The sequence below is a fragment of the Microtus oregoni genome, unplaced genomic scaffold, assembly GCF_018167655.1.
Source record: "Microtus oregoni isolate MIOR12 unplaced genomic scaffold, Mior012 000056F_ref0000123, whole genome shotgun sequence".
In the NCBI taxonomy this organism is placed as follows: Eukaryota; Metazoa; Chordata; class Mammalia; order Rodentia; family Cricetidae; genus Microtus; species Microtus oregoni.
The window spans coordinates 10,327,749-10,355,384 of NW_024543832.1; the positions used below are offsets into that span (position 1 = coordinate 10,327,749).

The following is a 27,636-nucleotide window of genomic DNA, read 5'->3' on the forward strand; positions in this document are numbered from 1 at the left end:
ACTCAGCAGAAATTTATTGGTCACTTATTATCTGCTAAGCATTGTGACAAAACATTTGCAGATGTTATCTTAATTAAATCTCACTTGACTTATAGGCAGTAAGTAGAGCTATTTTCTCAATTTTTGAATCACCTCACAGAAATTTAGTAAGGTGGCTGTGTCAGAGTATAATGGCCCAGATCTGAAGCACTGAAATATGGATTAAATTTTATACAGAGCCTCTGTGTCCTTCTGTGACCCATGAGGGGCTTATGCAGGTCTCCTCACCTGCTATATAGTCTAGACTCTAGAACAAACTTAGCTACATGCCATTTGCCCTCTCTTTTCATCTCCTAACCAGGAGCTCACTCCCAAGGTTGTGTGTACAGCCCTTGGAAGGAGGGTGGGGCACATTACTATGATTTTTTTTCTTTTTTCTTAATTTATTAGTTGTTTTTTTTTTTTTTTAAATACCAATCCAAGTTTCCACTCCCTCCTCTCCTCCCATTCCCTTCACACACCCTTCCACTCCACTCCCTTCTAGTCCTCAGAGAGCAGACTGCAGGGTCACTGGCAGTGGCACCAGGGTTTGTCCTTACTGCATGTACTGGCTTTTTGGGAGCCTATTCTCTTTGGATGGATACCTTGCTCAGCCTAGATATAGTAGGAAGGCCTTGGACCTTTCCACAAAGCTGTGTGCATTAGTACAATTTTTAAGGCACAGGCCCTACACATCAACGAAACCTGGGAAAGAGGGCCAGGAATCACAGAATCCTGGAAAGAGACTTGGCATCTGCATGGCCACAGGAAGCAGGTGCATGTGTGTGAGAGAGTGTATGTGCGCACGTGTCTGTGTGTACAAAGAGCCTATGAGGAAAAGCAGTTGTGCTTCCCTAGCAGAGCTCTAAAGGCCCTCTCACATGGGGGTCATTCCCATGCATGCACATGGACACACTCCCGATATTTCATTCCTTTCTTTGATAATTTGCAGAAATAACCAGAGCTGCCAGAGAAGGGCAGAGTGAGATGTGACCAGAATTACTAATAGGTTTGGTGTACTTCATGCTTAATAAAAATGAAACAAAATACAAACAACAGAATAACATGAAATCAATGTCAGAATTGCCTATCACCTCTTCGAGTGACAGCAATGCTACCTGCTCTTCCAGAATGGGGTTTGCCTCCTCTTCAGTATTTTCATGCCTGACGCTATCTTCTAGGCCTCTTTACTCCAGACTCCATCTATATTATCATTGTGTGGGTTTAAACATTGTATCATATATGCCCAGTACTGTGGGGATACCATTTGTAGTTCCCAAGCACAATCCTGGTTCTCTCTGAACTCTGCTGTGCCTCTCCAAAGAGAAGATCCTTGTCCTAGTCCTAGAATCTCCTCCTCGAACGAAGGTTATACATTATTCATGTTTTCAGTGCTCCTTTGAATATCTAGCTATCTTCATTTAAGAAGGGAAAAGAGGGTAGTTATTAAGTGTTGCCCTCAGGGCCTGTGCTGGGCCTTTAATGTGGGTTTTCTAATGTGTTCTTCCGAAGAACTCAGGCAGGAAAGTGCAGTCATCCCATTCACAATCCAGTTTTCTTTCTAGGAGACAGATTCCATCAGGAAGCATTCCAAACAACCTCAAAGTGTAGGATAAACTAATTGTTTAGTTTCCCATCAGGCACTGGGGCAAACTGCAAGATGTTGATTTATGTCTCATTAGAAGGCATTTGTTTAGCTTTCTCTTCCATAATTTGTATTTTCTACTCCTTGAAGCTTTTATAGCTGTCCATTCCCAATTTCAAGAGGCTTCCCATGCAGCACCTTGGGGGGTGAACTCCAGCTCTAGCGATTTCTCTTACTGATGGTTTTCAGTTTTTAAAATTACTTACTGTGTGCTTGGGGGTGCTTGGGGGAGTATCTGTGTTGGAGAGCAGTTTGTGGGAGTTTCTGCTGCCCTTTCACCATGTGGAATCTGGGTATAGCTCTCAGCTTTTGTTGACAAGCAGGTTTCCCCGCTGAGCCATTTTATGAGCCCGGATTTCTGTCTTCTTTGGTGTTGTTTATTTACAACGCTGATTTCTCTAAACATGCCGCTGAGTGAGGGCAGGAGGGAAGTCTGTTGGTAGAACACTTGCCTGGTGGACATAAAGCCCTGGTGTGATCTTCAGTACCACATAAACTGGTACAGTGGCTCGGTCTGCTCTCTGCTGCTGTGATAAAACCATGACCAAAAGCAACCTGTGGGGGAATGGGTTTATTTGGCTTGTTTATCCTGGGTCACAGTGCATTGATAGAAGCCAACACAGGAACTCAGGCAGGACAAGGACCTGGAGCTAAACAGGAACTGAAGCAGAACCTATGGGAAAACATCACCATTGGCTTGGTTCCCATATCTTGCTCAGCCTGCTGTGTATAGCTCAGATTGGTACCCTAGGGTGGTACCTCCCACAGTGATCACCCCTTCAGTCATTAACCAAGGAAATGTCCCACAGACTTACCCACAGGCCAGTGTGATTGAGGGGATTCCTTAATCGACATTTGCTCTTCTCAGATATGGCTAGGTTTGCATCAAGCTGGCAATAAACAGTCAGCACAGCAGTAACAACACATGTGCACTTGGGCACAGGATGAAAAGGCACAGAAATAAAAAGAGCCTCAAACTGTACCAAACATTACTGCTGTGAGTGATGAATACCTGCCCAAAAGGACAAAGATTTCTTGTGCAATTTAGTGAATTTTTAATTTCCTTATTAGCTGTTCATTCTTACTGCTCATTGTTCATTTTTGAGGATGTTCTGTGGCGTGGGAGATCTCCGGGCAAACACGGCACTAATGTAACAAGCTAATTCAAACTTCCCAGCTTTCTCTTCGGGTTAGGAGTCTCCCACGTAGCTGTCCTCTTCACCATGTCCCCATGAGCTGGCAAAGATACCGTGTACTCATAATCCCAGCAGAATATCTCAAGTTCGAGTCCAGCTTGGGCTCTCTGGTAAAACTCCTGAAAAAACAGCAATGATTCTTGGATCTGAGAAGGTTCATGGTCCTCTCTACTGGATAAATTGTAACTCATTTTGATAAATACATTTCACTTATTGCGTTAGACTTGGACTTAAAAAACACTCCTGTATCATCCTCTATCATTAGTAGATTAGTTCTTATGAATAACCTCTTCTTATCCACCAGATATTGGTTTCCAGTGTAATTTAACGGAGATGTTTGGAATGCAGGCTTTGTAGTTAACAGTCTGCCAGCTATTAGATGTATGATTTTAAGATTAGTTAACCTCTCTAAAGCTACGTAAGTTTTCCTCAGTAAAACTGGGCATAGCAACTACCTCTAACTTGCAGAACACAGTGAAGACTTGCAGAGCACAGTGTTAAGCATTTGGTACAGGCTGGGCCAAAACATACAGGAATTGATATTATTTAAGTGGTTGGAGAAGCTTACACTTAAGTGGTTTAGGGTATCTTTTAAGTTTTCATTCAAGTAGAGAAAGCATAAAATGTTCTTGCTTTTCCTGTTTGTTTTCAGATAGCCAGATTTTAGATAAAACATTTGGTTTTTGGTTGTAGAGCAGATTTATATGATGGTTTAGAGTTGCATGCATGATGCCAAACAAAAGGCAACTTATATCAAAATTCCAGTATCATGTTTTAGTTCCTTACCTAGAAGTTTCGTTTCTGTTTGACATACATTAGGGAAAAATCTCACTTTTGTCTTTATAGTCTTGGTTTCAAAATGAACTGTGAAGGAGGGTGAGTGAGTGGACATGTCACAATCAGCTCTTTCCTTTGTTCTTAGACTAAGTAACCTGGGGATTCCTGGAGCATGGGCTTTTCATATCGGCAGCAGGGTTCCCCTGGACAGTGTCAGGCCAGCAACAGTTGAAGGCGACCTTTCTGCAGCCCACTCTTCAGCTTCTCTGGAGCACTCCTTCAGCCAAGCTGCAGCCCTGGAGAGCTATTCTGAGGACAATTTTGATTACTACGATGAGAATGAAGAGGACGTTGAATACCCACCAGTTGAACCAGGGGAGGCTTTGGATAGCCACAGCAGAATTGATGTATCTTTCAATTCAAAGTCTGATCCAGGCCCTGTCAAGAGTGGGACCTTGTCTCCAGATCCTGGTCAGGCTTCTCCTTTGCCACGCCGTGGTGACTGGTCACCCTATTGGGAAACAGAATCAGCTTCCTTGGACCTTCAGACCAAACAGGGAGCATCTGTGGGAGAGGTAGAGGTCCTGGATTTCAAGGACCCAGTGAAGCTTTTGGATCATATGGGTACCAGAACCCTGGCTCCTGTGAAGGCAGATGCTGCTTTCCTGACTCCAGCCAAGGAAGATCTTGGGAACAGAAGCAGTCAGCCCTACCCCGATGCAGGGCCGGATGTTCCTGTCCCTCCTCTGGAACGAGAAGTCCTTCCAGATTACCCAGTGTCTGGTCATGTGCCTACCCTTGGAGGGAGGTATGTGGTAGGAGTGGAGGACCGGCTTGGTTCTAATGATCAGGGTAAGTGCATTGGAAAACCGAATGTTTGAAGTTTTCGTTTAAAAAAAAAATGTAGAATTGTCAAGCTCGATGTGGTCACTCACATATGGTAATCCCAGCACGGGAGGCTGAGACCGAGGGCTAGCCTGAGCTATATAGAGAATTCTAGGCCACCCTGGATTATAGAGTGAGACCTTTTCCAAAACAAAACTAAAATAGAGTTGTGATTTTTCTCCTAAGTGAATAGGTGAAAAATTTAGCAAGAAGATGAAACTGATTTTTTTTCTCCTTGTGTTTAAAGAGATAAATTCCCTCTTCCAAGTAAATCTTGGCAGGAGAGTTCTTCTTGGAGTCTCCTGACCATTAATAATGTGTTCTAAAAATTAAGCCTCATGGAGTGGGGAAAGAACGGGGCCGCTGTGCCAGCTATCCTCTCAAGTGTAATGAAATATTTTAGTTTGCAAGTTCAGGGAAGGTGAGCCATTTGGAGGCCTAGTAGGCGATAAAGGGTGAGGACTAGGCATTTGGCCTTGACCATGGTGAGTTGTGCAGGCTTAGACAAACATGCTGAAGAGCCCATAGGGAGGACATGGTAGACACCTGTGTCTGCTGTTTTGTTTTTTGGTGTTTTTTTCTTTTTCTGGTTCTGGCCCCTTCGGCTGTGGCCTTTGGCTCCCTGAGCCCTATTCTCATTGCATGACTCACTGGCCAGAGCTGGAGGGAGGTGGGAAATGCCCAGAGGGGACAGCACTTCACCCACACTGATGAACTGGGAAACTCCATGGCCTGTTCACTGATCTTTGCCGGGAGGAGCAGGTCAAAGGTGACAGCCTTCTCCATTCTGTTTCACCTTTTCGGTTGTTCCACCAATGTTTTGACAAAAACATACTAATCTAACAAAGAGGACCTTCTAAGTGCTGCTAGGACTTTTTTTTTTCTTCAGGAAGTTGTTTGGAGAAATATTTCATGAAGAAAGAAAACCACTTTGTGTTTAACAGAGCATTAAGTGATAGTTAGTGGAAGAGACCTGATGTCATTTTTGAATCTTGGCTATATTGAGGCAACTTATTTCACCCCTAAGCTTCTGATTTCTTGTAGATAAATTGCCAGGATTTGATGTCAATATATGTGAAGTTCTCAGAAAATAGTGGCTGCCGTTACTAATTTTTGAGGATTTTAGACATTGGAAGAAGGATGGAGGACAGGTGAGGAATGGACAACAGGATGGAAAACAGAAAGGACGGATTAAAGTTTCTGGCCCTGATCCCTTCTCCGTGATGGAGTCCATGATTTCCGACTTTTCTGGTTTACAGACTTCTGTAAATCCAAAAACAGATTTTTTGAAGGTTCTAGAATTTACAGATCCTTCTAACAGTCTCCAAAAGGTTCCATGATACTTCTTTCTGCCTAAAGAGACTTACAGATACGAATGAATCAAAGGTTTTCTCAAAGGGATTTTGTTGTACAGATATGTTTCTGCGTGGCCTTTTGTTGGGGGCTGGTTCTTCTGGCCCAACAAGAGCGCACAGTTACTGAAAAGCCGGTCTGTGTGCAGTCGCCTGCTCCCGAGGTGGATGTGGATATGGCCCAACACAAAACTGAAAACATTTTGAGATTTCTCTACTTTTGTAACTCAGTTGTGGTTCTCAAAATGAGAACTTTGTAGGTAACAGGGAGTCAAATGTCAAAGGTCGGCCATGGCTCCTCAGAAGGGCCTGAAATGGAACTGGCTGTTGGGAACTGAGGCAATGGCATAACCCAGGAGGGGCATGAACTGTGCTGTTTACCAGCTGCCAAATGTAACCAACTATTGACATTTTAAATGACAGAATGTTTATGGAAGATGCATTCAGGGAAAGAACGTCTAATTAGAAGTATCTAAATCTCAGAAAAAACAAAATCTTTTAAATTTCATTTTTAAAATGTGTGTTCATATGTGTGGAAACTTAGCACTTAAAAAGAAGAATGTTGTGAACTGTATGAAGTACAGAAGCATGTGCTTGTTATTATTTGTTTGAAAGGAAGCCCTAGCATCCCAGAGGTTTATCTGTGGGGTTAACTCTGGAACACTGGTGACATGAGGGTCACTGAGACCTGGCAAGAAGCAGCTCTGGAGTAGAAAGTCCATGGATCCTGGTGGTGGATGGTCTCAAGCTCCCCGCAGCTCTGTTATGTACTTGGAGGAAAGATACTGTCTGAACCTTGTTTTCTGAATAGAAAACACCATTCCCAATAAATTTTAGCATCCCCTTTAAGTGTGTAGCATTCAGTTTGCTGAACCAGGGAATTAGGATTTTGTTAAAGGCCCAGAAAATCTTTCCTTTTAGTGTTGCTTTCAATAGGACGCACATGTGTGCACAGGTGCATATGTTTGCAAGTGTGTCGAGGACGGAGGACAGCCTTGAATGTGTGTCATTCTCAGGAGTGCCTCAACACTGGCCCTTGCAGGCCTAGAACTTGACACATCATCTAGACTGGTGGCCAGGAAGCCCTAGGGAACTGCCTCTCTGTTTTATTTTTGTAACAGGTTCTAGAAAATAACCTTGGGTCCTAATGTTTACAAGGCAAATACTTTCGTGATTAAACCATTTCCCCAGTCCTATAGATGTAGTGATGAGGTGGGCCGCTTCCTGCCACCCGTCTCCCAGCTGCCTGGCTAGCTTATGCCCCGAAATAACAACACACAAACTGTATTCTTTTAAACACTGCTTGGCCCATTAGTTCTAGCCTCTTATTGGCTAATTCTCACATCTTGATTAACCCATTTCTAATAATCTGGGTAGCACCACGAGATTACCATGAAAGATTCAGCATGTCTGACCTGGTGGCTGGCTCCATGCATACTGCTCACTAGAGGTTCATTCTTGAAGAAATTCTAGCAGACTGTACACTCAACCCAGCTCACCAGGCCCCAAAGCCTCACACTCATGGCTACCTCCGGTTGCCAAGACAGTCTGTGAGTAGAGGCTCCCATACCTCTGAGAACACCTGTGGGTAGAGATTCCTTGATGGGTCCTGTCCCTTGTCCAGAAGGAGAGGGAGCCTGTTAGTGTCCTGATAGCTGAGCTGATCTAAGCAACCACAACGAAGTCTTAGAGGCAGTTTGCCACCGACATCGTCACACACTCTTATATACTTAATGACGTGGAAACCGGAAGGGAGTGCTTGCCGCTGCTGCAGCGAAAGAGGATATGCTGTTCCTGTATAGTCATTCTGGGGGGTGAGAAAATCCTGGGGGCAAAGATCTGTTCTGCAGTGAAAACATTGATTCTGGTTCTTACGGTGTTTTTAAAGGTACACGTGTGCCCAGCTGCCCTGGGACAGACTCGAGAAACCCTGTGTCCTCTATGATGCGCACTGCTGGTCCTCCTCTCCCGAGGCTGCCCTCTGTAAGGAGGGCAGGCAAGCCAAGGGCTGAAGACAAGCGCTTAAACCTTTCTGGGGGAAAAAAACCCACACAGATTGAAAGATGGATCGGAACAAGTAAAGAAGAGAAATTTCTATTTTTGTTAAAAACTTCCAGTTAGAATAAGGCTCAAGTGCTCTGGCAGCATCCCTGCTTCATTTTCTTAGATATCCCCACTCCATTTTTTTCTGTTAAAGGATATGAAAAAGTTTTTTTTTTTTTTGGTGTTGTTTTTGTTGTTGTTTAGTTAAGTGGGGGGGAAAAGTGAGACTTACACATCCCTAACACTAAGCTGCCTTTGCCATTATTCAACCTCAGATGGCAAGTCTATGACAAATGGATATTATTTAAACCTGGCAGCCTCTGCCCACTGCCCACCCAGATTCAGTGGCATAGTGTTTTAATGATCTGTAGTTGATGGAGGCTGAAGCATTGATTCCTGGCAATTCAGTCCCATGGAGAGTTGGGAAGGAATTGGTGGGTTTAAGGTGGGCCTCAGAATTCATCTTTTTAACAATTACCTCAGTGTTTCTAATGTACTAACCCTCGCTGTAAGGGGAAGATGGTGCCATGCTGAGGGTGGCCGATGCTGTCAGGGTGGAGATGGGTTTCCCCAAGCAACCCTCAGCAGCTGTTAAAGCTGCCAGTCACCTGAGCGCAGCTCCCGGCACCTCACATTCATCAGCAGGACCCTGTTGGTTCTGCCTCCAGCGTCTCCTAGATCAGAGTCTCCTAGATCACTTCTTTCCGCAACTCTTCCTTAGCACTTTTTACTACCAAGGTCCCAGCTCACTAAAGTCAGCCATGTTTGTTTATTGGCTGCTGCCCAGCAGAATGCAAGCTCCAAAGCAGCTGTTTGCTTGACTTCTAGATTCATGGCTCAGGCAGGGTGTTTAGTAAATACTTATTTAACTGGTGGATAAAAGAAAGGAAGAACATTGTGTGAGATGTTTGCTATCACCGACACATTTCCATTTTAGGTGTTGAGTGTGCAAGTGCATGTGGCTGTGGAAGAGGGTGTAAGCGAAGTAAATCTTCCTGAGTTTGGGGTTGCCATGTGTGTGCTTGGTTCAAGTTCCATTCTCATAAAACAAATTTTCATAAAAAAATCTGAGGAGAGTCTCAGGTTAGCTTACCAATAAGTACTTGACCCATTGTAGTTGTGGTTTTAATCTTCTCATAGCTTTTATAAGGAAACTTTTTTTTCTATTCTGGTTTCTCGTTAACTTTAGAACCCTTGTCTGGGGCCTGAGAGATGGACACCGTGCCTGATGACCTGAGTTTGACCCCTGGCACCCATGTGGTAGAAAGAGAGAGCTGATTCCCATGGGTTGTCCTCTGTCCATCACAGACACTCTCGCCCTTTCTAATACATAAATTAATATTAAAACAACCCTTTTGCGTGTAGTCTCTTGTGAGTTACTCAGCAGGCGCTGTGACTCACGCTATGATCACACCTAATGTTTTAGTTAAATTAACCTAGCTCTCCCATCTCTAGTTCCTCTTCATCCTCAGTCTTCATCTCCTGATGAGGCTTAGAATGACTGGGGCTATAAGTCTTCACAAAATAATAAACATCAGGGATACAGCACAAACCCATCCATTGCTTACTTAATTTGCAATCCAAACCGTGAGTGGAAACGGGTTTTCTTTTGATCGGCCATAGCTGAAAATGGCTCCACAGGATGCTTACATTGCCTCACATCTTGGAGAATTCTTAGGTGAAGGAGTGCAGATGGCGCTTGCCTGTGGTCTCCCAAACGGACTGACGATGACCCAGCTTGTGGCCTTCCGAAGCTCCACCTGTGCTGACTCAGGAGCACACCTCTTTACCTGTGCTGACTCAGGAGCACACCTCTTTACCTGTGCTGACTCAGGAGCACACCCCTTTACCTGTGCTGACTCAGGAGCACACCTCTTTACCTGTGCTGACTCAGGAGCACACCTCTTTACCTGTGCTGACTCGGGAGCACACCTCTTTACCTGTGCAGCAGCTTGAGCAGCGGAAACTTTGTCCTTTGACACACTTGAGTTACACTAACAGCTTTTTACTTACCCTGTTTTTTGTTGAGATAGGGGCGTAACGTATTGAGAAAGTTCATGCTCAGTGTATACATGAGACCCTGGGATCCATGTCCCAACCCCTCCACACACACACATTCCTCACTCCTAAACCACTGATAACAATAAGTAGTTTTCTACATAGAAAAGGCCATGCTATCTTGTCACAATCCATTCTTCCCCTTTCCCCCTGCAGTAAATTTTGTTGCTATTAAAAGAAAGTTATGCAAAAATTTTTTCTTGTCAAAGAAGTTGAGTTATGCCTAATTTTCCGTTTTTATAAAGCTGTAATTTCTCAGACAAGTCACTGACTCCATTCTTCAGCTCCTCACCAACTCTTCCCTTTAATTAAGGTGTTCTGACCCGATGACCCCCTCAACTTGCAGCTGCTACTCTCAGTATTTCTCTGTAACTGTCTGTGCTTGGGAATGTGCACGTGGGTGTAGATGCCCAAAGAGTCCAGAAGTGGGCATAAGATCCTGTGTGGCTGGAGTTACTGGTGACTATGTTGTCACCCATGCTGAATGCTGGGAACTGAACTCCGGTCCTTACTGTTCCTCACTGCTGAGCCATCTCCAGTCCCTTTCACCTCTTCTTACCTGTGTGTTCTTCTCAACATGCTGCAAGCATCCAATCCCACCCTTAGCCTTAGTTGGGTACCACTGGGGAATAGTAAGGACCCGGAGCCTTCAGAATTCCGTCCCAGCTGCTCACAGCCCTTGTGACTTCAGGTGAGTCATCTTAGTCCTCTTTGTTTCCATTTCTTACTCTGGAAAACAGATGAAAATGGTACTCGCTACCCAGGGATCTGGTGCAGATGGAGGGTTAATGTTAAAGCTGGCGGAAGAGTGCCTAGTCTATATCAAGCCAGCTTAAATTTTATCTCTCTTATCCTTGTGTTTGCTGATGTAAGTGGTTATGCCGGTTACATTGTTACACACGGGGAGCTAGATCTTTTCACTGTCTTGGTTTTTTATTCTTACCTGGAATACTCTAAGTAAATATTGAATTTTTGATTCCTTCCACCCATTCCTCATTTTCAGACTTATTCCTGGAAGGCCACCACAGTCTGTTTTTTCCTATGAGTAGCCAGAGCTCATACTTACAGCACCAGTGGCTAGGATGCACTAGAAATTTTGCCCTTCTTGCTTTATCCGAAATCTCTTTGTATCTCTCTCTAGCCTTCTGACTCCAGTGGCTGGGAGGTAGAGCATGCACAGCCACAGCCAGCCACCCTGCCTCCTGGTGGCCGTACTTAGAATTGGTGCATAGCTCAGCATCCTGGTAAAAAGAATTTATCAAGCCAGGCGGTGGTGGTGCGCGCCTTCAATCCCAGCACTCAGTAGGCAGAGGCAGGAGGATCCCTGTGAGTTCAAGGCCAGCCTGGTCTACAAGAGCTAGTTCCAGGATAGGCTTGATAGCTACATTGAAACCCTGTCTCAAAAAACCAAGAAAAAAAAAAAACTGTGCCCAAATTTCAAGACACACTTTGGTCATTTCTTTTATAAACAATGACATGGTGACATTGGCTCCAGGCTCCTCTCTTTCTTATGTTCCTCCCTCCTTCCCTTATCTCTCTTGCACAAATATCTCTCTGTAATAGGTAGAGTATGTGGGAAGCTTGGACAACAATCCCTGGAACATCAAGCTTCCTCTGGTTTACTGTGGCTTTGTAGAGCATCTATGACTATAGCCTACGTTGTTTCTGCTGCATGGAAATCATACTCGTGTTCGAAAGGACAAAAGCTCCTTAACCCTGTTCCTTGTTCTCTCTTTCCTCCCCAACCCTTCTGCATTTGAAGGCAAGTGTATGTGCATCCTTTACGTTCGGGTTCCTTAAGAGTTAGCTGTAGACCCTGGATCTTAGCTCCCTGAAGATCATTGCTCTTACATACAGAATTGCTAGTGTTTGGTCATTTTCTTTTACTAACCAAATGGTGATTTCATTCTCTAATCTGCAAGAATGGTTTGCCTTCACAACTACTCTCAGCCAAGCTCACCCGTGTTGTAATCAGACCCAGTTGGCAGCAATGACCTGAGCTTCTTGCCAGAAAATATAAAGCAAATTAATCCCCCAAGCTGCATGTTATTCCTGTACCCTCAGCATCAAATCCTATTTGTTTACGACAGTCCAAGCTGACTTTGCAGAGCAGATGTGGTATCTAATGCAGTTTAGTGGTGACAATGCTGGAATCCTTTGGCCTTTCTAATGCTTGTTTGTTTAATTTTGCAGTCTTCACGTATAATAGTGCCAACAGGGAAACCTGTGAACACAGCCATGGCCAGTGCTCCCAACATGCCTTCTGCACCGACTATGCCACTGGCTTCTGCTGCTACTGCCAGTCCAGGTTTTATGGAAATGGAAAGCACTGTCTGCCAGAAGGTGATTGACAAACTGGGGCTGCTGTGTGAACAGCGTCACCACTTGCCTGTTTCTAGTTACTGTGTGGGCTGTGATTGGTAATCCTTATGTCTGTACTATGTGAATCATAGCACTAATGCTTGGATGCCTAAATAACAATTACTTATTTATATATTTATTTATTCTCAATTTGAGAAATAACTAGAAAGGATTCTACTTGCCCATTCCTAACTCTGTAGAGCTACAGGGGAGGGAAAAGAAAGAGGATAGGAGATATTACAAACAGGCTAGGTCATTAAGTGAGTAGTTGATTGGTTAGAGCATCATCAAAGGTTCTTGCTAAGCTAGATATGGCGGTACATGCCTGTAATCCTAACACTCTGGAGGGAGGCTGATGCAGGAGGGTCAAGAGTTGAAGGCTAGCCTGGATTTCATAGTGAGCATCCATAGAGATCTTATTTCAAGAAAACATCAATAATGATAATAATACTACTAAAGTGATTTTTCCAAAGAATGACCATTAGATGCAGTCAGGGGAGTTCTTTTATCTCTGTACACCTGTCCTGATCTTGATGCGGGCAAAAACTGAGAAGATTCTCTTTGCCTTTCAGGAGTACCTCACCGAGTCAATGGGAAAGTGAGTGGCCACCTGCAAGTGGGTCACACTCCTGTGCACTTCACTGATGTGGATCTCCATGCTTACATTGTGGGCAATGATGGCAGAGCCTACACTGCCATCAGCCACATTCCACAGCTGGCAGCCCAGGCCCTTCTCCCTATCATCCCAATCGGAGGCCTGTTTGGCTGGCTCTTTGCTTTGGAGAAGCCGGGCTCTGAGAATGGCTTCAGCCTCACAGGTGAGTAGAGCTCAAATTTGGCAAATGAGAATTCAAAAGTGGTACCTGTGGAATACCTACAGATCCTTTCCTAACTCTCCCTGCCTACCCTTGACATACATAGGTCATAGCTTTTAAGTTGAGTCATGGCTACAGAGGAGGCCATGTAACTGAATATGGAACTTGCTAAAAAGGTTTCTGGTTGCTCAAAAAAATGTATAAGCCCACAATGAATACAGGCGTTTCCGACAGCACTTGCCTGTAGTGTGACTCCAAAGCAGCCCTGGCTCTGAACACACAATGCACACAGTTTGTAAAAGGTTGCCTGGGACGCCTGTGCTCAGACTCCAGTCCATTGGAGGTTTTGAATTGCAGCGTTCCTGCTGTACATACAAAGCTTTCTACTCTACAGAAATATGCTGCTTTGGTGGCTGGTAACGTTTTCTTGTCTTCTACTGTCATCCCTTAGCAAGTAGGTATCAAGTTAATGTAGCTTTGGATCATTCTCTGTTAATATGTTAGATTTTTAAAAAAACATTTTCTATTCTTGAAAATTGCTTACTGATTTGTAGGTTGTAAGGATTAGGGTGCACTTTCCAACAATTGCTGAGGTGTCCCCAAACATACAGTGATTCCAAACTCAAAGCCAGTTGACTCTGAAAAGACTAAAGATATTCGTTCTCCTGCAGTGTGAAATCTTCAGCTAAGAGATAATTCTTTGTATAAAATAGCAAGCTAAATAAATAAATATAAAATGAATAAAACAAGCAAGTCCATCTCAGTAAAATGCAAGCTTTCTTTCATTTTTAATAAGTGGTAAATTTATATGAATACCAGAGCATTGCTTTAAAATACATTTCTTTATGGACTGTTATCTGTAAATGTGTCCATATCTTACACATATATACCCAGGCAGAGTAAGAAGGTCTTGGTAAAAGTCATGAGTGGAAGAGTTTAAAGGCTCTGGGAGATCGCTACTGTCCAGACTTAACTGCACACAGATCACCTGGGTGGCTGTGAGACCATAGAGGGCCAGGGTGAAGCTGTGACTTGCCAATGAGTCCTCAGTAGATGTCAGCAGGGAGCATGGGGAAGGGGGTGGCTTCTCGTATACCTGCTAGCAACACGCATTTCCTTTCTTGCACACAAAGGCCTGTACTGTGAGAAAAGTTCTTTCCCCACCTCTGGCTGCACGTCTCAGCTGCCATTTAAAGGATATATAGTATGTCTCCTTTACTCAAGATTTAAATGAAACCATGTGTCAAAAGTAGTTAAAATATAATATGCAAAGTTAAACTTGAATTTCGGGAAAAAGAAGTTTTAAAATATAAGTATGCCCATATATATTACATAGGATATACGTGACCAAAGTATTCATGATTTATCTGAATTTTAAATTCACTGAATATCCTGGTTTATGTGGGATTTGCTAACCTGGCAAGCTGAGAAAGAAAGTCCTGCATTATCTCTTACAAAATATAAAAAAAATTATCTCCCATAAAGAAAACAGGGCAGGGGCAATTGAAATTCTTTGAGTGATGCTGAAAGTGTCAAATGGGGGTAAACGTGAACCAAATAATGGCAAGCTAACTCTGAAAGAGTATTCTAAGTTTTTTCTTTATTAAAAGGGAAAACTCATGGAACAGGAATGGGGGTACAACATCAGGGTATGGAGCATGGGAAGAACAGGCTAAGCTGGGTGAGATCGTGATTTTTGGTACCCTAAGTCATGCCCCAACCAGGTCCAACCTCTTAAAGGTTCCCCATTACCTCCCTCTTTTGTCTAAATAAGAGAGTTCCAAAACCAATACAAAACTATGATACACTAAGAACAGATATGATATCAAGTATAAAAATAGAATTACAATCAACATAAACAATATTAAGCAAGGAATATATGCTAAATGTTTTAATAATCATTCTATCCTAAGGAGTTTAAGTCATGTGTTAGAAATGGCTTGGCTAGATCATAAGAAGAAGGTAACTAGGACTATCTAATCTTCAAACCTATCGAAAGCCTGAGAAGGAAGATAATAATATTACTTGAGTAGGCAGGAAATGCAATCAAGCAGCTTCCAGATGTGCAGTAGATACCAGACAACTGGCTATCTGGGCAATCCCCCAAAGTCTCATTTGCAATGTTGAAGCAACCAACTTTGGCTAAGGCCTAGAGTAACTAACAGACTCTTTTCCAAAGCAGGAAAATTTCCATTACCATCTGACCTTGTCTTAGCAAGATTTAGCAGTCTTTTTTCCTATATCCTGCTTGTCCTGTTCAGATATCATGTATTTTCTCAGTGGTCAAGGCATGCGCAGTTCCTTGCACAAAGGCCAGTTTTGCCAAGAAGAAAACAAGCTCCAAGTGAAGTGTCTTTAGTGCTCAACATTCTCTCAGGAATAGATTTGTACTGCCAGGAGCAATCATGTCTGATGTCAGCAGAACCCTAAGTTATTTAAATGCCATGTTCTACAGGTCTTTGAAGTGGTTGAAGTTCACATATCTATTCAGAAATCTCTCTGTATCTAAAGAACCTATTAGTCTGACTATAAGTATGACAAACATGAATGACTATTGACTTATAATACTTAATACCTATATAACTTAAAGACTAAGACTTCATATTACTCAACAGTCTTTAAACAACTGTGTAGTAAATAAGGACAATGACCTCAAAATGTAAACAGTGTATAAGAATCTTGATCAGAAGTAGAAATGCATAATGCAATATGGTAAATCCTAAAATTGTATCAATATACAACATGTCTTCAGCAGGGATAGAAACATGCTTGTGTACAATCTGACAAAATAACTTTGCATAGTTACTTCTAAAATAACTTTATAAATATTGTAAACAGAAATAGGAGCATATTTAATATAACAAATATAATTTGAACTTATATCAATATACAAGAATCTATACCAATATAAATTGTCCATAAATACTCACAATATTCACTCTTACTCACTATTATTATATTATATTATATTATATTATAGTGGGTAAACTCACACTAATCATCCTCCATGTCATCCAGAACAGTATGTTTTTTTTTTTTACAGTAGGCAATGGATTTTTAATTTTTCTGGTGAAACATGTTCTCCACCATGACTGGGAATGACTTGACTATGTTTGACATGGGGGCCTGTGAAAGGTCCCCCAAAAAGTTTTCAAATGGTATCAGGTTGCCTTGTCTGTCTTTTGTTGATCTACATTTATTGGCCCAATGTCAGCATTTACCACATCGCCTACTTATCCCAGAATGCTGAGACCAGCTATTCTTGTCATTTCCGTAGGAGACATTATTCCTAGGAATTTCTTGTCTGCAATCCCTTCTCAGATGTCCTATTCTACCACAATTAAAACATTTGGCATTTTGATTTGGCATCTAGCTTCTGACTCTGTTACACCTACTTGTATAACCTTAGTTAATCTTTGTAAAAAGTCACTAAAGGGTTTTCTCTGGTCCTGTTTAACCCTAATATATGATTTAATTCTCCTTTTTGGTTCCTGAATCCTGTCCCAAACATTAAAAGCTGCTAGGCTACACAGGGACAAGGTGTGTTTGTTATAGAGAGCCTGGTCCTGAGGATCAGAGTAATGGTCCTCGCCAAGAATTTGATCTTGGGAAGCCTCAAATCCTTTTGCTTTTCCCTGTTGTTCTAAAATTTTTGCCTCTTTTCATCAATAACACTTTCAAAGCAGCTGAGGTCCATCTTCTAGGACAGCTGAGATTATTGAAGTCAATTGTGTGGGGTAGCCTTATTGTTTGAAGCCCACGTTTTCACCATTTCCCTAACAAATGGCGAATGTGAGTCATAAGATACTATTGCTTGTTTAATTTCTTTTAGATTGCTCATACCTATAGGTTGCCATGTATATTTTTGACTACCTTAGGATGTTTTGTACCAGATGGTTTCTCAGATGAAATTATTGGATAGGCAGCTAAAACTCTGGGAAAGTCACCCTGGAGTCCGGCACATACTAAAGCCAGATCCTGTCCTTGTGCCTTCTGTCCCTGCTCATCAGTCTTGATGATTTACTCAATCTTTTTAAATCTCTTTACCACTGCCTTTTGCAAAGTCTAAATCTCCTGGCCAGTGTTTCATTTTAATGCCCTTATTGAGGATTCCCAGGTATGAAATTTGTTCAGTAAAGATACATCTTATCTTTGGACATAATTTTGATGGCGTACATATTAACCTCATGGAGAGATACCTTATCCATTAATCTATCAGAACTTTTTATAGATTTCGATTAAATTCAGCAGCATGAATTCTTTCAGATAATGTCTCAGCACCCTTCAATATTGACTGGATTTTGTCTGTCAAATTAATGCTATCCCTCTCCATATTGTTAAGTTTTCCAACTAGCTGTTCATTATTAGTCTGTAAAGACTGTATCATTTTTAAAAGTGCCTCATTCTTGGCTCTGTTATCAAACCATTTTCTAAACAAGCTAATATTAAAAATAAAACTAGTTTCCAAAATTAAATAAATGGATGCATAAGGAAAACCATATAAGCCTTGCAGAATACCATCTATGGCATAAGCAAAATGATTATTAAATTCTTAAGTGGTAATATTATTAGTCATCTTGTAATTTTTCTGATCTTACCTGTTGTAGGGCAATTACAATAAATTGGAGTAGGTGTAATAATCTTTTTTTGTTTGTTTGTTTGTTTTTTTGAGACAGGGTTTCTCTGTAGCTTTGGTTCCTGTCCTGGAACTAGCTCTTGTAGACCATGCTGGCCTCAAACTCACAGAGAAGGTGTAATAATCTTAAAGGCCATTGGCTAAAGGAGGATTCGAGAACTTTGGGAGAGCAGGAGGTCTGCAGTTAGGACTGAGCACAAGCTGGCATGCTCTCCTTAGGTACTGTCTCCATCAGAGACCAGAAGAGGACATACACACTAGTGACTAGCTGCTTGAAGCCATGCCTCTTCTACGATAGGGAGGTAGTCTACCACCAAGCCCCAGCCAATCCTCAGAATGATTTATTTAAACAAGACCTCTTGTCACCCACTTGCTGAGCTTTTGTTTTCTGCAGGTGCTACTTTTGTGCATGAGGTGGAAGTTACTTTTTACCCCGGAGAAGAGAGGGTTCGTATCACTCAGACTGCTGAGGGGCTTGACCCAGAGAACTATCTGAGCATTAAGACCAACATTGAGGGTCAGGTGCCCTTCATTCCGGCGAATTCCACAGTTCTCATTGCTCCATACAAAGAGCTTTATCGTCATGGGGACTCAGGTATGTGTGAGTTTCCACAGCTGTAAAGTGGACATGGTATCTGCCTCAACGAGATAGTGACAAGGCTTAAAACACAGGAACGTCCTGGAACACAAAGTGACACTGATATAATTTTGTTCTTGTTTTTTAGAAAGTATTCACCATGTAGGCAAGCAGAGAAATGACTCCTGAACATAAGGATGTCAATATCTTTGCACATTATTTTCTGGAGGCAATAACTGATAAAATACTGCCCTCTCAGGCATGGACTGTATTGACAATTAAGATTCATGATTGCCCTGTAACTGTTTCAGCTGATGATTTTAGTTTACTTTGAACTAAATACAGTGATGCTTTTACAGTGCTATGAAATGAACCCGGGATTTGGAGTCAACACAAAATTTATTCACATCCTAGGTTTGCCATTTAAAGTCTATGGAGAAAAAAATCAACAGAAAGCTTACTTTCTTCTCTTTTAGCATGAGAATAAAAACATCTTTTCTGATTGCCTAACACAGTTGGTAAATTTCATAAGGTGTAGTAAGCTGTATGTGTGTCCAGCCTGCAGCCATCCGTCCCAGAATAGCTAGCTATAAATACAGTCCAACACATTTGTAGATGATAGTGTTGTGTCACAATGTCAAAAGCCTGACACATTTATATGCAGTACTAGCCACATGCAAGATGCCCAGCGGTCACTGTTGTCATCTTGAATTTGGTCTGGCCCCCAGCTTCCAGCATGAGAGCTGGATACGGGGAAAAGTCTAGAACATAGACCCTGACTGTGACCAGAATATACTGGGGCCAGTCCTGGCATGACTCCCAGCCAGAGAGGAACAACTTTTTCCTCAGCTGGTGTCTTGCCAGCTAACCAAAGTACAGAGCATTTGGAGTATTCCTTTGGTGGAATGTGTCTCAGATCTTGAGACATACTAAGTTACAGTTCTACCACATCCAAGCCCCGCTTCTTGGGCTGTTCATCTAAACTCTGTGGTCTCTGCACACACTGTCAGTGCCTGTCTTGCACAGCTACGAGGAACAAAGTAGGTAGTGTGAAGATAGCTCTCAGCACACCAGTGGCTATCAACACACCAGCACATCATAATGCTTGTTCTTAGTGTAGCGGTTGTTGTTTCTCCTCAGCAGTATGGCTTTGTCTCCACTCAGGTTCAAGGGGGTTCTAGGTCTTTCCTTCCAAGCTCCCTGTAGAGCTCAGGAAGTTCTCAGTGGAACCTGCTCCAGGAATGGGGTGAAAAACGGTAGAAAAGAAATTACTTCTAATATGAACATTTTTGGTTTTGGTATTATAAAAGTTTACCAGTTTGCTTGTAAAATGTTCATTACAGCTGTGACCTCTTCCAGTTCCAGAAGTTTCTCTCTCACTTTTGGTTCTATCAACCAAACATGGTCCTACCACATAGACCAGAACATCACTTATAAGGCATGCCGGCATGCCCCCAGACACTTGGCCATCCCTGCCACCCAGCAGCTGACTGTGGACCGGGCTTTTGCTTTATACAGTGAGGAGGAGGGTGTGCTGAGATTTGCTGTGACCAATCAGATTGGCCCTGTGGAAGGTATGTATATTATTTTTGTTGGGCAAAAATCATATCCTTTCTTAGAAGCCATCAAACAGTTTTGGTGCAATTAAAGTTCTGTGAGTTCCAGATATAAAGTCAATAAAGCGTGGCCCTGTGTAGACAGGCAAGTGTAGAACTTCGAGAACATAGCCCCTGCCAAATGTCAGAAACTGAAGTATGGCACCTGGGCCTGGGTGGTACCAATCAGCCTTTTCCCCTGATATGTGAATAGAGATTTAAGTCAGTGGAATTTAAGTGAGAATCTAAAAGTTAAATGCTCTTGTTTGCAGTCAGTTCAACACAAATTTTAGTTATTATTGTGTATAATGGGGTAGGTGTATGTGTATTGTGGCATGTATGCATTGGTGTTCACAGCAAGTTCGTGGAATCCATTCTCTTCTGCTTTTACATGAGTTCTGGGGATTGGACTCAGATTTCCAGACTTTCTCAGCATGGCCTTTACCTACTGAGCCAGCCTCAGATGGTTTTTTTTATTTGACAAAGACATCAAAATAGTTCAATAGGAAAATAAGTCTTTTAAACAGGTGATGTTGAAACAACTTTCCAAATGCAAAGGAATGAAGAAGTGGGACCCCTATCTTGCCTCAGGTGTAAACAAAACCCAGCTCAAAGTGGGCCAGAGACCTAAATGTAAGACCTAAACTTATATGTACTAAAGGCTTGTCTTCAGATGGCCATGCTATTTGGGAGGTTCCGGAAACTTTAGGAGAAGGGCACCAGCTGGAAGAAGTAGATCATGGGGTCATAACCTCATGGGTTATATCTTGTCCTATCTTCCGCAGTCATGAGTGGCCTCTGCCACATACTACTGCTGTCATGGTCTCCCTTACCACAATCAGAAGCAATGGAGTCAGACTGTAGACTAAAACCTGAGCTAGCATAAGTCTGTTCTTTCTATATTTTGTGACAGTGATGATAATACTAACACAGCAGCATTGTTCAAAATAGCCAACAGGTAGATGCAACCTAGATGAATATCAACCAGTGAACACATACAAAATAGTCCTAAAGCCAAACAATAAAATATTACTCAGTCATTAAAAGAAATGGAGTACTTGTTCATCCTACAGCTTGAGTTGCACTTGATAGCATTGTGCTAAGTGAAAGAAGCCACAATGCATGATTCCATGGACATAGAATGTCCAAATCTAGAGAGATAACCAAGTAGACTAACAGTTGTTAATGGACAAGAAAGGATAGACAAGGTCACTTAAGAGTGTAGGGTTTCTTCTAAGATGATAAATGTCCTAGTAATCAACCATCAAGGTAATTGTGCAGCCTAGAAACATCTCTCTGTATATCGGCAGGAATCCGCCATGCTCTCCCACCTGCCCAAGCCTAGTAGACCTGATCCCACCACCTGCCCACTTGGCATGGTCTTGGCTACTTTCCTCCCAACCCCAAGTGGGCACACAAACACCCGGACCCACAAATGCTCCATAGCCAGAGTTTGCACCAGTGGCAGGGCCCAGGAAGCCTTATTTTAAAATGGCGCAGCTTTTTTTCTGTTGCTGCTGCTGAGTCAGGAAAATCTCTCTGTGGCATGCTGCCAGCAAACAGCAAAAAGCTGTGTTAAACTGTTCGTTCTTTTTTTTTTTTTTTGCCTGTCTAGAATTAAGCTCTCTCAGGTTTTTAAGTGGATTTAGTCCATCACGTTGGCGCCAGTTGTTACAAGGAGAGGGTCCCTTGTTTGTTCCGGCCACCCAGCTAGCTTACACCCGAAATAACTACACAGAAAACTATATTAATTAAAACACTGCTTGGCCATTAGCTCTAATTTTTTATTGGCTAACTCTTACATATTAGTTTAACCCATCTCCTTTAATCTGTGTATCACCACGTGGCTGTGGCTTGCCGGAGATTCTAACCAGCGTCCATCTCAGGCAGAGGATCCATGGCTTCTCCCACTCTGCCCTTCTTCCCAGCCTTCAGTTCTGTCTTCTCCACCTACCTAAGTTCTGCCCTATCAGGCCCAAAGCAGTTTCTTTATTCATTAAGCAATGAAAGCAACACATGAACAGAAGAACCTTCTACACCGTGTCCTAGGCAAGCTGGGATGGGCCTGCAAAGGAAGTCGACAAAAAAGTCAAGGTGATAATTGAATTTTCTAAACCAATCACCCTAGGAGAAGAGGTTTGTGAAGATAAAGGGACTGGCTCCTGCACTCAGTTTGTTGTTAACACTGTGAGCCCAGAGTCAGCATCTGTAAGAGGTGACTGAGAAATCTGTGTTGTCGTTGGAGCTCAAGGCCCCTTACGCCTCCAGAGATTAAGTATGGGTGTTGGCTCAGCCATACGTTAGCAACAGAGGAAGCTGATGGGATCTTGGTTGAAAGGAGAAGCCTGAGTTTATTAGTTTGGTTGCTTTGGATATAGGAAACTGATCCAACTATATAGGATGAAATAGGATGCCAATCTAAGCATTGGGCAGTCAAAGATGATATTACAATGTAGTAAATTAATGCATGAAGATGCCACTTGATTTTTTTCTTGTGGAATATTACTCTACCTATGTAAAAGTGTGTTACATTTGCTTATGCTGCATTTGTTTAATTATGCAAAGGTGTGTTGCTTTTGTTTATGCTGAATTTGTTTAATTATGTAAAGATGTGTTGCCTGTCACCTTGCCTGTCTAAGGCACCTAATCTAATAAAAAGCTGAATGGCAAATAGCTGGGCAATAGAGGAATAGGCAGGGCTGGTGGGACACAGAATAAGTGGGAGAAATCTAGACTTGAGAGAAGAGGAGAGAATGAAGGAGAAAGAGTGGGGGATGCCCCTGGCCAGCCAGTCAGACACAGTAAGACATACCAAATGAAAGGTAAAAAGATTCAAGGCAAAACATAGATAAAGAGAAATGGGTTAATACAACTTATAAGAGCTAGAAAGAAATGAGCATATCAAATAATAAGCTGAGCTTATTAGTTATATAAATAACTAAGAAGTCCCCATGTCATGATTTGGGAGCTGGTTGGTGGCGCAAAAGAAAGCCTGTAAATCAAGAAGGAAGAACACAACTGTATTTCATAAGGAGAGAGAAAAGCACCTGTGTAACACAGCCCCGCCCCTCATATCTGCCCTTGCAGATGGAGGCATCAAGACTATAAGAAGAACCATTAGAGTAGCAGTTCTCCACCCCACAGGGGTCACATATCAAGTATCCTGCATATCAGGTACTTACATTACGATTTGTAACAGTAGCAAAATTACCGTTATGAAGTAGCAATGAAATAATGTTATGGTTGGAGGTAACCACCAGATGAGGAATTGTATTAAAAGGTCACAGCATTAGCAAGGTTGAAAACCACTGTATTAGAGGAGGAACCACCAACACCATCGAGTCCTTTGGAATCATTTAGGGAAACAGTTTATCTTTGGGTCTCTTTTTACAAAAGGAGCGTAAGCCAGCAAAAAAGTACCAGTTGCTAGTTAGTTTTATGAGCTTCTTTCTCACCCAGACAAATAATATTTAATAAATAGCATGGTATATTGCCATGCATTGTCCTTAGTACCTTACATGAATTATCTAGTCCCCACAGCAACCTCTACTCAACCAGGACTGTATTGTTATCACCCCTTTATAGATGTAAAATTTGAGGTGTTGAGGGAGGTAAAACACTCAAAAACGGAGCTAGTAAGCACCAGGCTGGGACTCAAACCCTGGCTCTGGGCACCACACAATGCAGCTGCAGCATGAGGGCTCTGTCAGCTTCACAGAAGCCTCATAGGATAGTCGGAGATTTCATCGGAGTGTGGGGTTCAACCTTTTGTGACTGAACCATGTTTTACCCACAGAGGTACCATTCATTATTCCTGAAATGGAACAATAGAAAAGCACACACAAGGCACCAGAAGTAAACCCTCTTCCTCCCCTGTCACTGCATAGGAGCATTTGAAGGCACCAGCAGTAAACCCTCTTCCTCCTCTGTCACTGCATAGGAGCATGTGAAGTAAACCCTCTTCCTCCTCTTGTCACTGCATAGGAGCATGTGAAGTAAACCCTCTTCCTCCCCTGTCACTGCATAGGAGCATGTGAAGGCTTAGGCTTTTCTAAGAAGAGGGACTGCTGACAGGCTGGAAGGCATGCTAAGCCATAACCTTGCAGCAATGTGGGCACTGTGTGGTTTTGCAAGGTGCAGATGCAGTTAGTGTGATTTCCCGGCGAAGAAGAGAAGGCTGTAATCCTTGCTGTCCTCCAGCCACAGTTGTCTGTTCCTTGTAATATGTTTGTGGTGTTGTCACAGAACAGGACCCAAGCTGCCATCCTTCCTCTCCAGGGATACTTGGGGAGATGTTTGGGCAGAGGGCCGTTGAATTCGCATCAGTGAATTCAGCCGTTAGGGATGGCTCCTTTAAGGAAACCATTTTTCCCTTTCTAATTGAGTCAATGGTTCCAGCTCCCCTGTCAGAGAGTCTCTAGTTTAAGTGGGTGAAATATGAATGGCTTAAGAATATCCTTGACTTAACTGCAAGAGGAGAGAGCCAGCAGACTTAGAAATTATGAATAGTAAAGTGGTTTTAGGAATGTTTTCTCAAGATGTTACTGGAAGCCACACTTAGTGGCTGTGTGCAGAAGGGCTCACTGAAATAGCTGATTTTTAAGTTTTTGTCTTTTTTTGTCATTTTTCTTAATAATGGGCTCTGCATTTTCCCTTTGCACTGGATTCTGAATTATATTACTAACTGTATTGCTTGTGATTATGGACATATTTGTGTTGATGTAAGTACAGTAGTTTAAGACTGCAGGTGGCACACACCCTTAATACCAGCACTCGGGAGGCAGAGTCAGGCGGATCTCTGTGAGCTTGAGACCAGCCTGGTCTACAAGTGCTAGTTCCGGGACAGGCACCAAAGCTACAGAGAAACCTTGTCTCAAAAAAACAAACAAATAAAAAATGGAGGTCAACTCTGGTCTGCTTCTAAAATTCTCGCTTTATTTAATGCCTAGCGGGGAGATAAACTCTAACGTACATACACACTTATGAATCTTTCCTGGATTATGCTGTGGTCAAAGTTTAATGTTGGAAAAGACTGCTGTATAAGAAGGTTAAGTATCAGCATTTATAAATTAAAGCATTTTGAAGATGACTATTCCCTTTGGAATGTATTTTAATATGAGGAAATGATTGTGGGGAGAATGGGGTTCTTGTCTTTCATGGGGCCTTCATATAACCCTGTTCTTAGTGAAAATCTGGCTGGAGACTGACTTCAGGAACAAGTTAACTGAGCGCTGCTTCACTAAGGCTGGGTTTTCCTCCCTGGGCCAGGAGGTCGAGAAGGAGGCATTCCCAGGATAGCTGTCCCACTCTTTTGTTTGTCAGAGATTCCCTTCCCTCTGCCAGCACTGAGGTGAACTGAGGACAAACTCAGCCAATCTCATATTCAGGTCCTGCTGGGGAAACTGATAATGAATGTTCTGCAGTGGAAATGCACCATACTGTTTGTTATAGTGTGCATGGGAGGAGTTTACCGAGAGCGGAGCCATCTCAGTCAAGGCACCACAGTTTACAACAGACTATTAAAGAAAACCAGAAAAATTTAACTTTTGTAGCAGGAAGGTGAGAGTGCTAGGGAGACAAAGACGCAAAGGCCTGGGGGGGAAGCTCAGCCCCGGAAGCAGAGGCCTCGGAGGAAGCTCAGCCCCGAGAAGTGACAGGGAATCATGGTGCTAAGTGCAGGCAGAGGTCCTGCTACGGTGTGTCTGTAACTGCTAGAATTCTGGCGTCTACCAGTGAGAGAACCATTGAGCTGGTTGCACTTAGCATATACTGGGTTGTAATAACCTGCCCACGGAGGCAGAGTTCTGACACAGACTTCAGAGGCACAGGCCCCAGTTACTATATTTTGCATGGAGTATTGTAGTAGTCAACAGCTCCACAGACTGAGGTAAAGCAAACACTTCAGGCAGGGAAAAAGCTGTCCCGTGGAGGAGGAAGGAGGGAACTATTCCTTGAGATGGCCAGGCCTGCCAGTGAAAACACTAACTTTGGAAATATTTCATGTTGCATTTTTAAAAGCAAATCCAGCAGATATAAATAATTTTATTTGGATTTTGCACTGAGGAATTGGGAGTCACTGTGCATCTGAACCTCATCCCTGTTGTCTGTGCCTTTGCCTTAGATAGAAACTTTATGAGGTTCCTCTGGTGACAGCTGCAGCAGAGTGGTGGGTGGCACGGACCCTGGCCCAGGGTTGTTTGGGTTTTTATCTCATTCTGACTCTACCACTTCTCACTGTAACCTTGAGTATGTTACTTGGCTTTCATAGCTATTACTATAGTCTGCAGTCTGCACGTGTCCTTGTGTGAATTTAGTGGGGTTTTGGATGTAGACCACTGCCTGGGAGGGGATGCTCAACAAGTGGCAACGACGACTGCATGACACTCTCTACAACTTATTAGAGATGGATCCACAAGATTAGGAAGTGTAGGGGACTGGAGAGATGGCTCAGTCGTTAAAGGCTAGGTACAGGACCAAAAATATAATAAGTGTAGACAGACATTGGGAAGCCATTTCTATTTATTTGGTTCTAACTTTACAAAGGAAATTTTGAGGACCAGCAAGATGACTCAGTGGGTAAAGGAGTTTGTCATATGTATCAGTTTACTTTCTATTGCTGTGATAAACACCATGACTGAAAGCAATTTGGGGAGGAAAATGTTTACTTCACTTTATAGGTCTGTAAAAGGAAGTCAGGGTAGGAACTCGAGGCAGGAGTCAGAGATAGGAACTGAAGCAGAGGCCACAGAGGAGTGCCGCTTGCTAGCTTATTCCTCCTGGCCTGCTCAGTTTGCTTTCTTGTACACCCCAGGACCACCTGCCCAAGAGTGGTACCACCCACTGTCAGTTGGGCCTCCTTACATCAATCATTAATCAAGAAAAGACTCGCAGACTTGCCTGTAGGCCAGTCTGATGAAGGCATTTTACCAGTTGAGATTCCCCCTTCCCAGATGATCTGGGACTGTGTCAGGCCAATAAAACTAACCAGTACACTGCACAAACTCAGTTACCAGAGGTCAGCCCCTGCAACCCATCCATATAAGTGTGGAAGGAGTGGACACACTCCATGAAGCTATCCTCTGACAAGTGCACCGTGGCATGCACATACACTCACATGTATGAACACACACACATTTACATATAAGTGTGGAAGGAGTGGACACACTCCATGAAGCTATCCTCTGACAAGTGCACTGTGGCATGCACATACACTCACATGTATGAACACACACACATTTACATTAATAATAGAGTCTTCATTTTTTTTCTAAAAGAGACTTAGGATTCCAAACTTATTCCCCTGATAGAACACTCCAGTCTTCAGTAAGACAATGAAATAGCAATGGCAGTAGAAACTGTATGTGTCTATCTTTCGAGTACATGCATTGATCTGGGGGAATAAAAGCTTTTTCCAAGGTCTGTTTGGATGACTTACACACTAGCACTTCTCAACTGTAACACACATATGAACTCTTGAGCTAGGAATCTTGCTGAAATTGAGATTCTGACCCTGTGTGGTGTTAAGTCAGATTTAACCCACAGAAATGGTGACTTTGAAATGGAAGACTGACAAACGCAGAGCCAGAAATTTGGAGTTTGAGTCTTTGCCAATACACTTGCTGACCCTGTATTCAAGCAGTTTATCCCTTGTCTTGCTCACTTTTCTTATGGGGACAAC

At 42.7% G+C, this 27,636-nt stretch overlaps 1 protein-coding gene across 2 annotated transcripts in view; it reads left to right on the forward strand.

Annotated features, from left to right (window-relative positions):
* Nid2 (nidogen 2) overlaps positions 1 to 27,636 on the forward strand; it is a 60,220-nt gene that overhangs the window by 11,359 nt on the left and 21,225 nt on the right. For both annotated transcript variants that reach the window (XM_041639030.1, XM_041639031.1), the window contains exons 4-8: positions 3,782 to 4,488; positions 12,168 to 12,317; positions 12,908 to 13,153; positions 18,181 to 18,381; positions 19,707 to 19,937. In XM_041639030.1, coding sequence (XP_041494964.1) covers positions 3,782 to 4,488; positions 12,168 to 12,317; positions 12,908 to 13,153; positions 18,181 to 18,381; positions 19,707 to 19,937 — 1,535 coding nt within the window. The remainder of the gene's footprint in view (positions 1 to 3,781; positions 4,489 to 12,167; positions 12,318 to 12,907; positions 13,154 to 18,180; positions 18,382 to 19,706; positions 19,938 to 27,636) is intronic.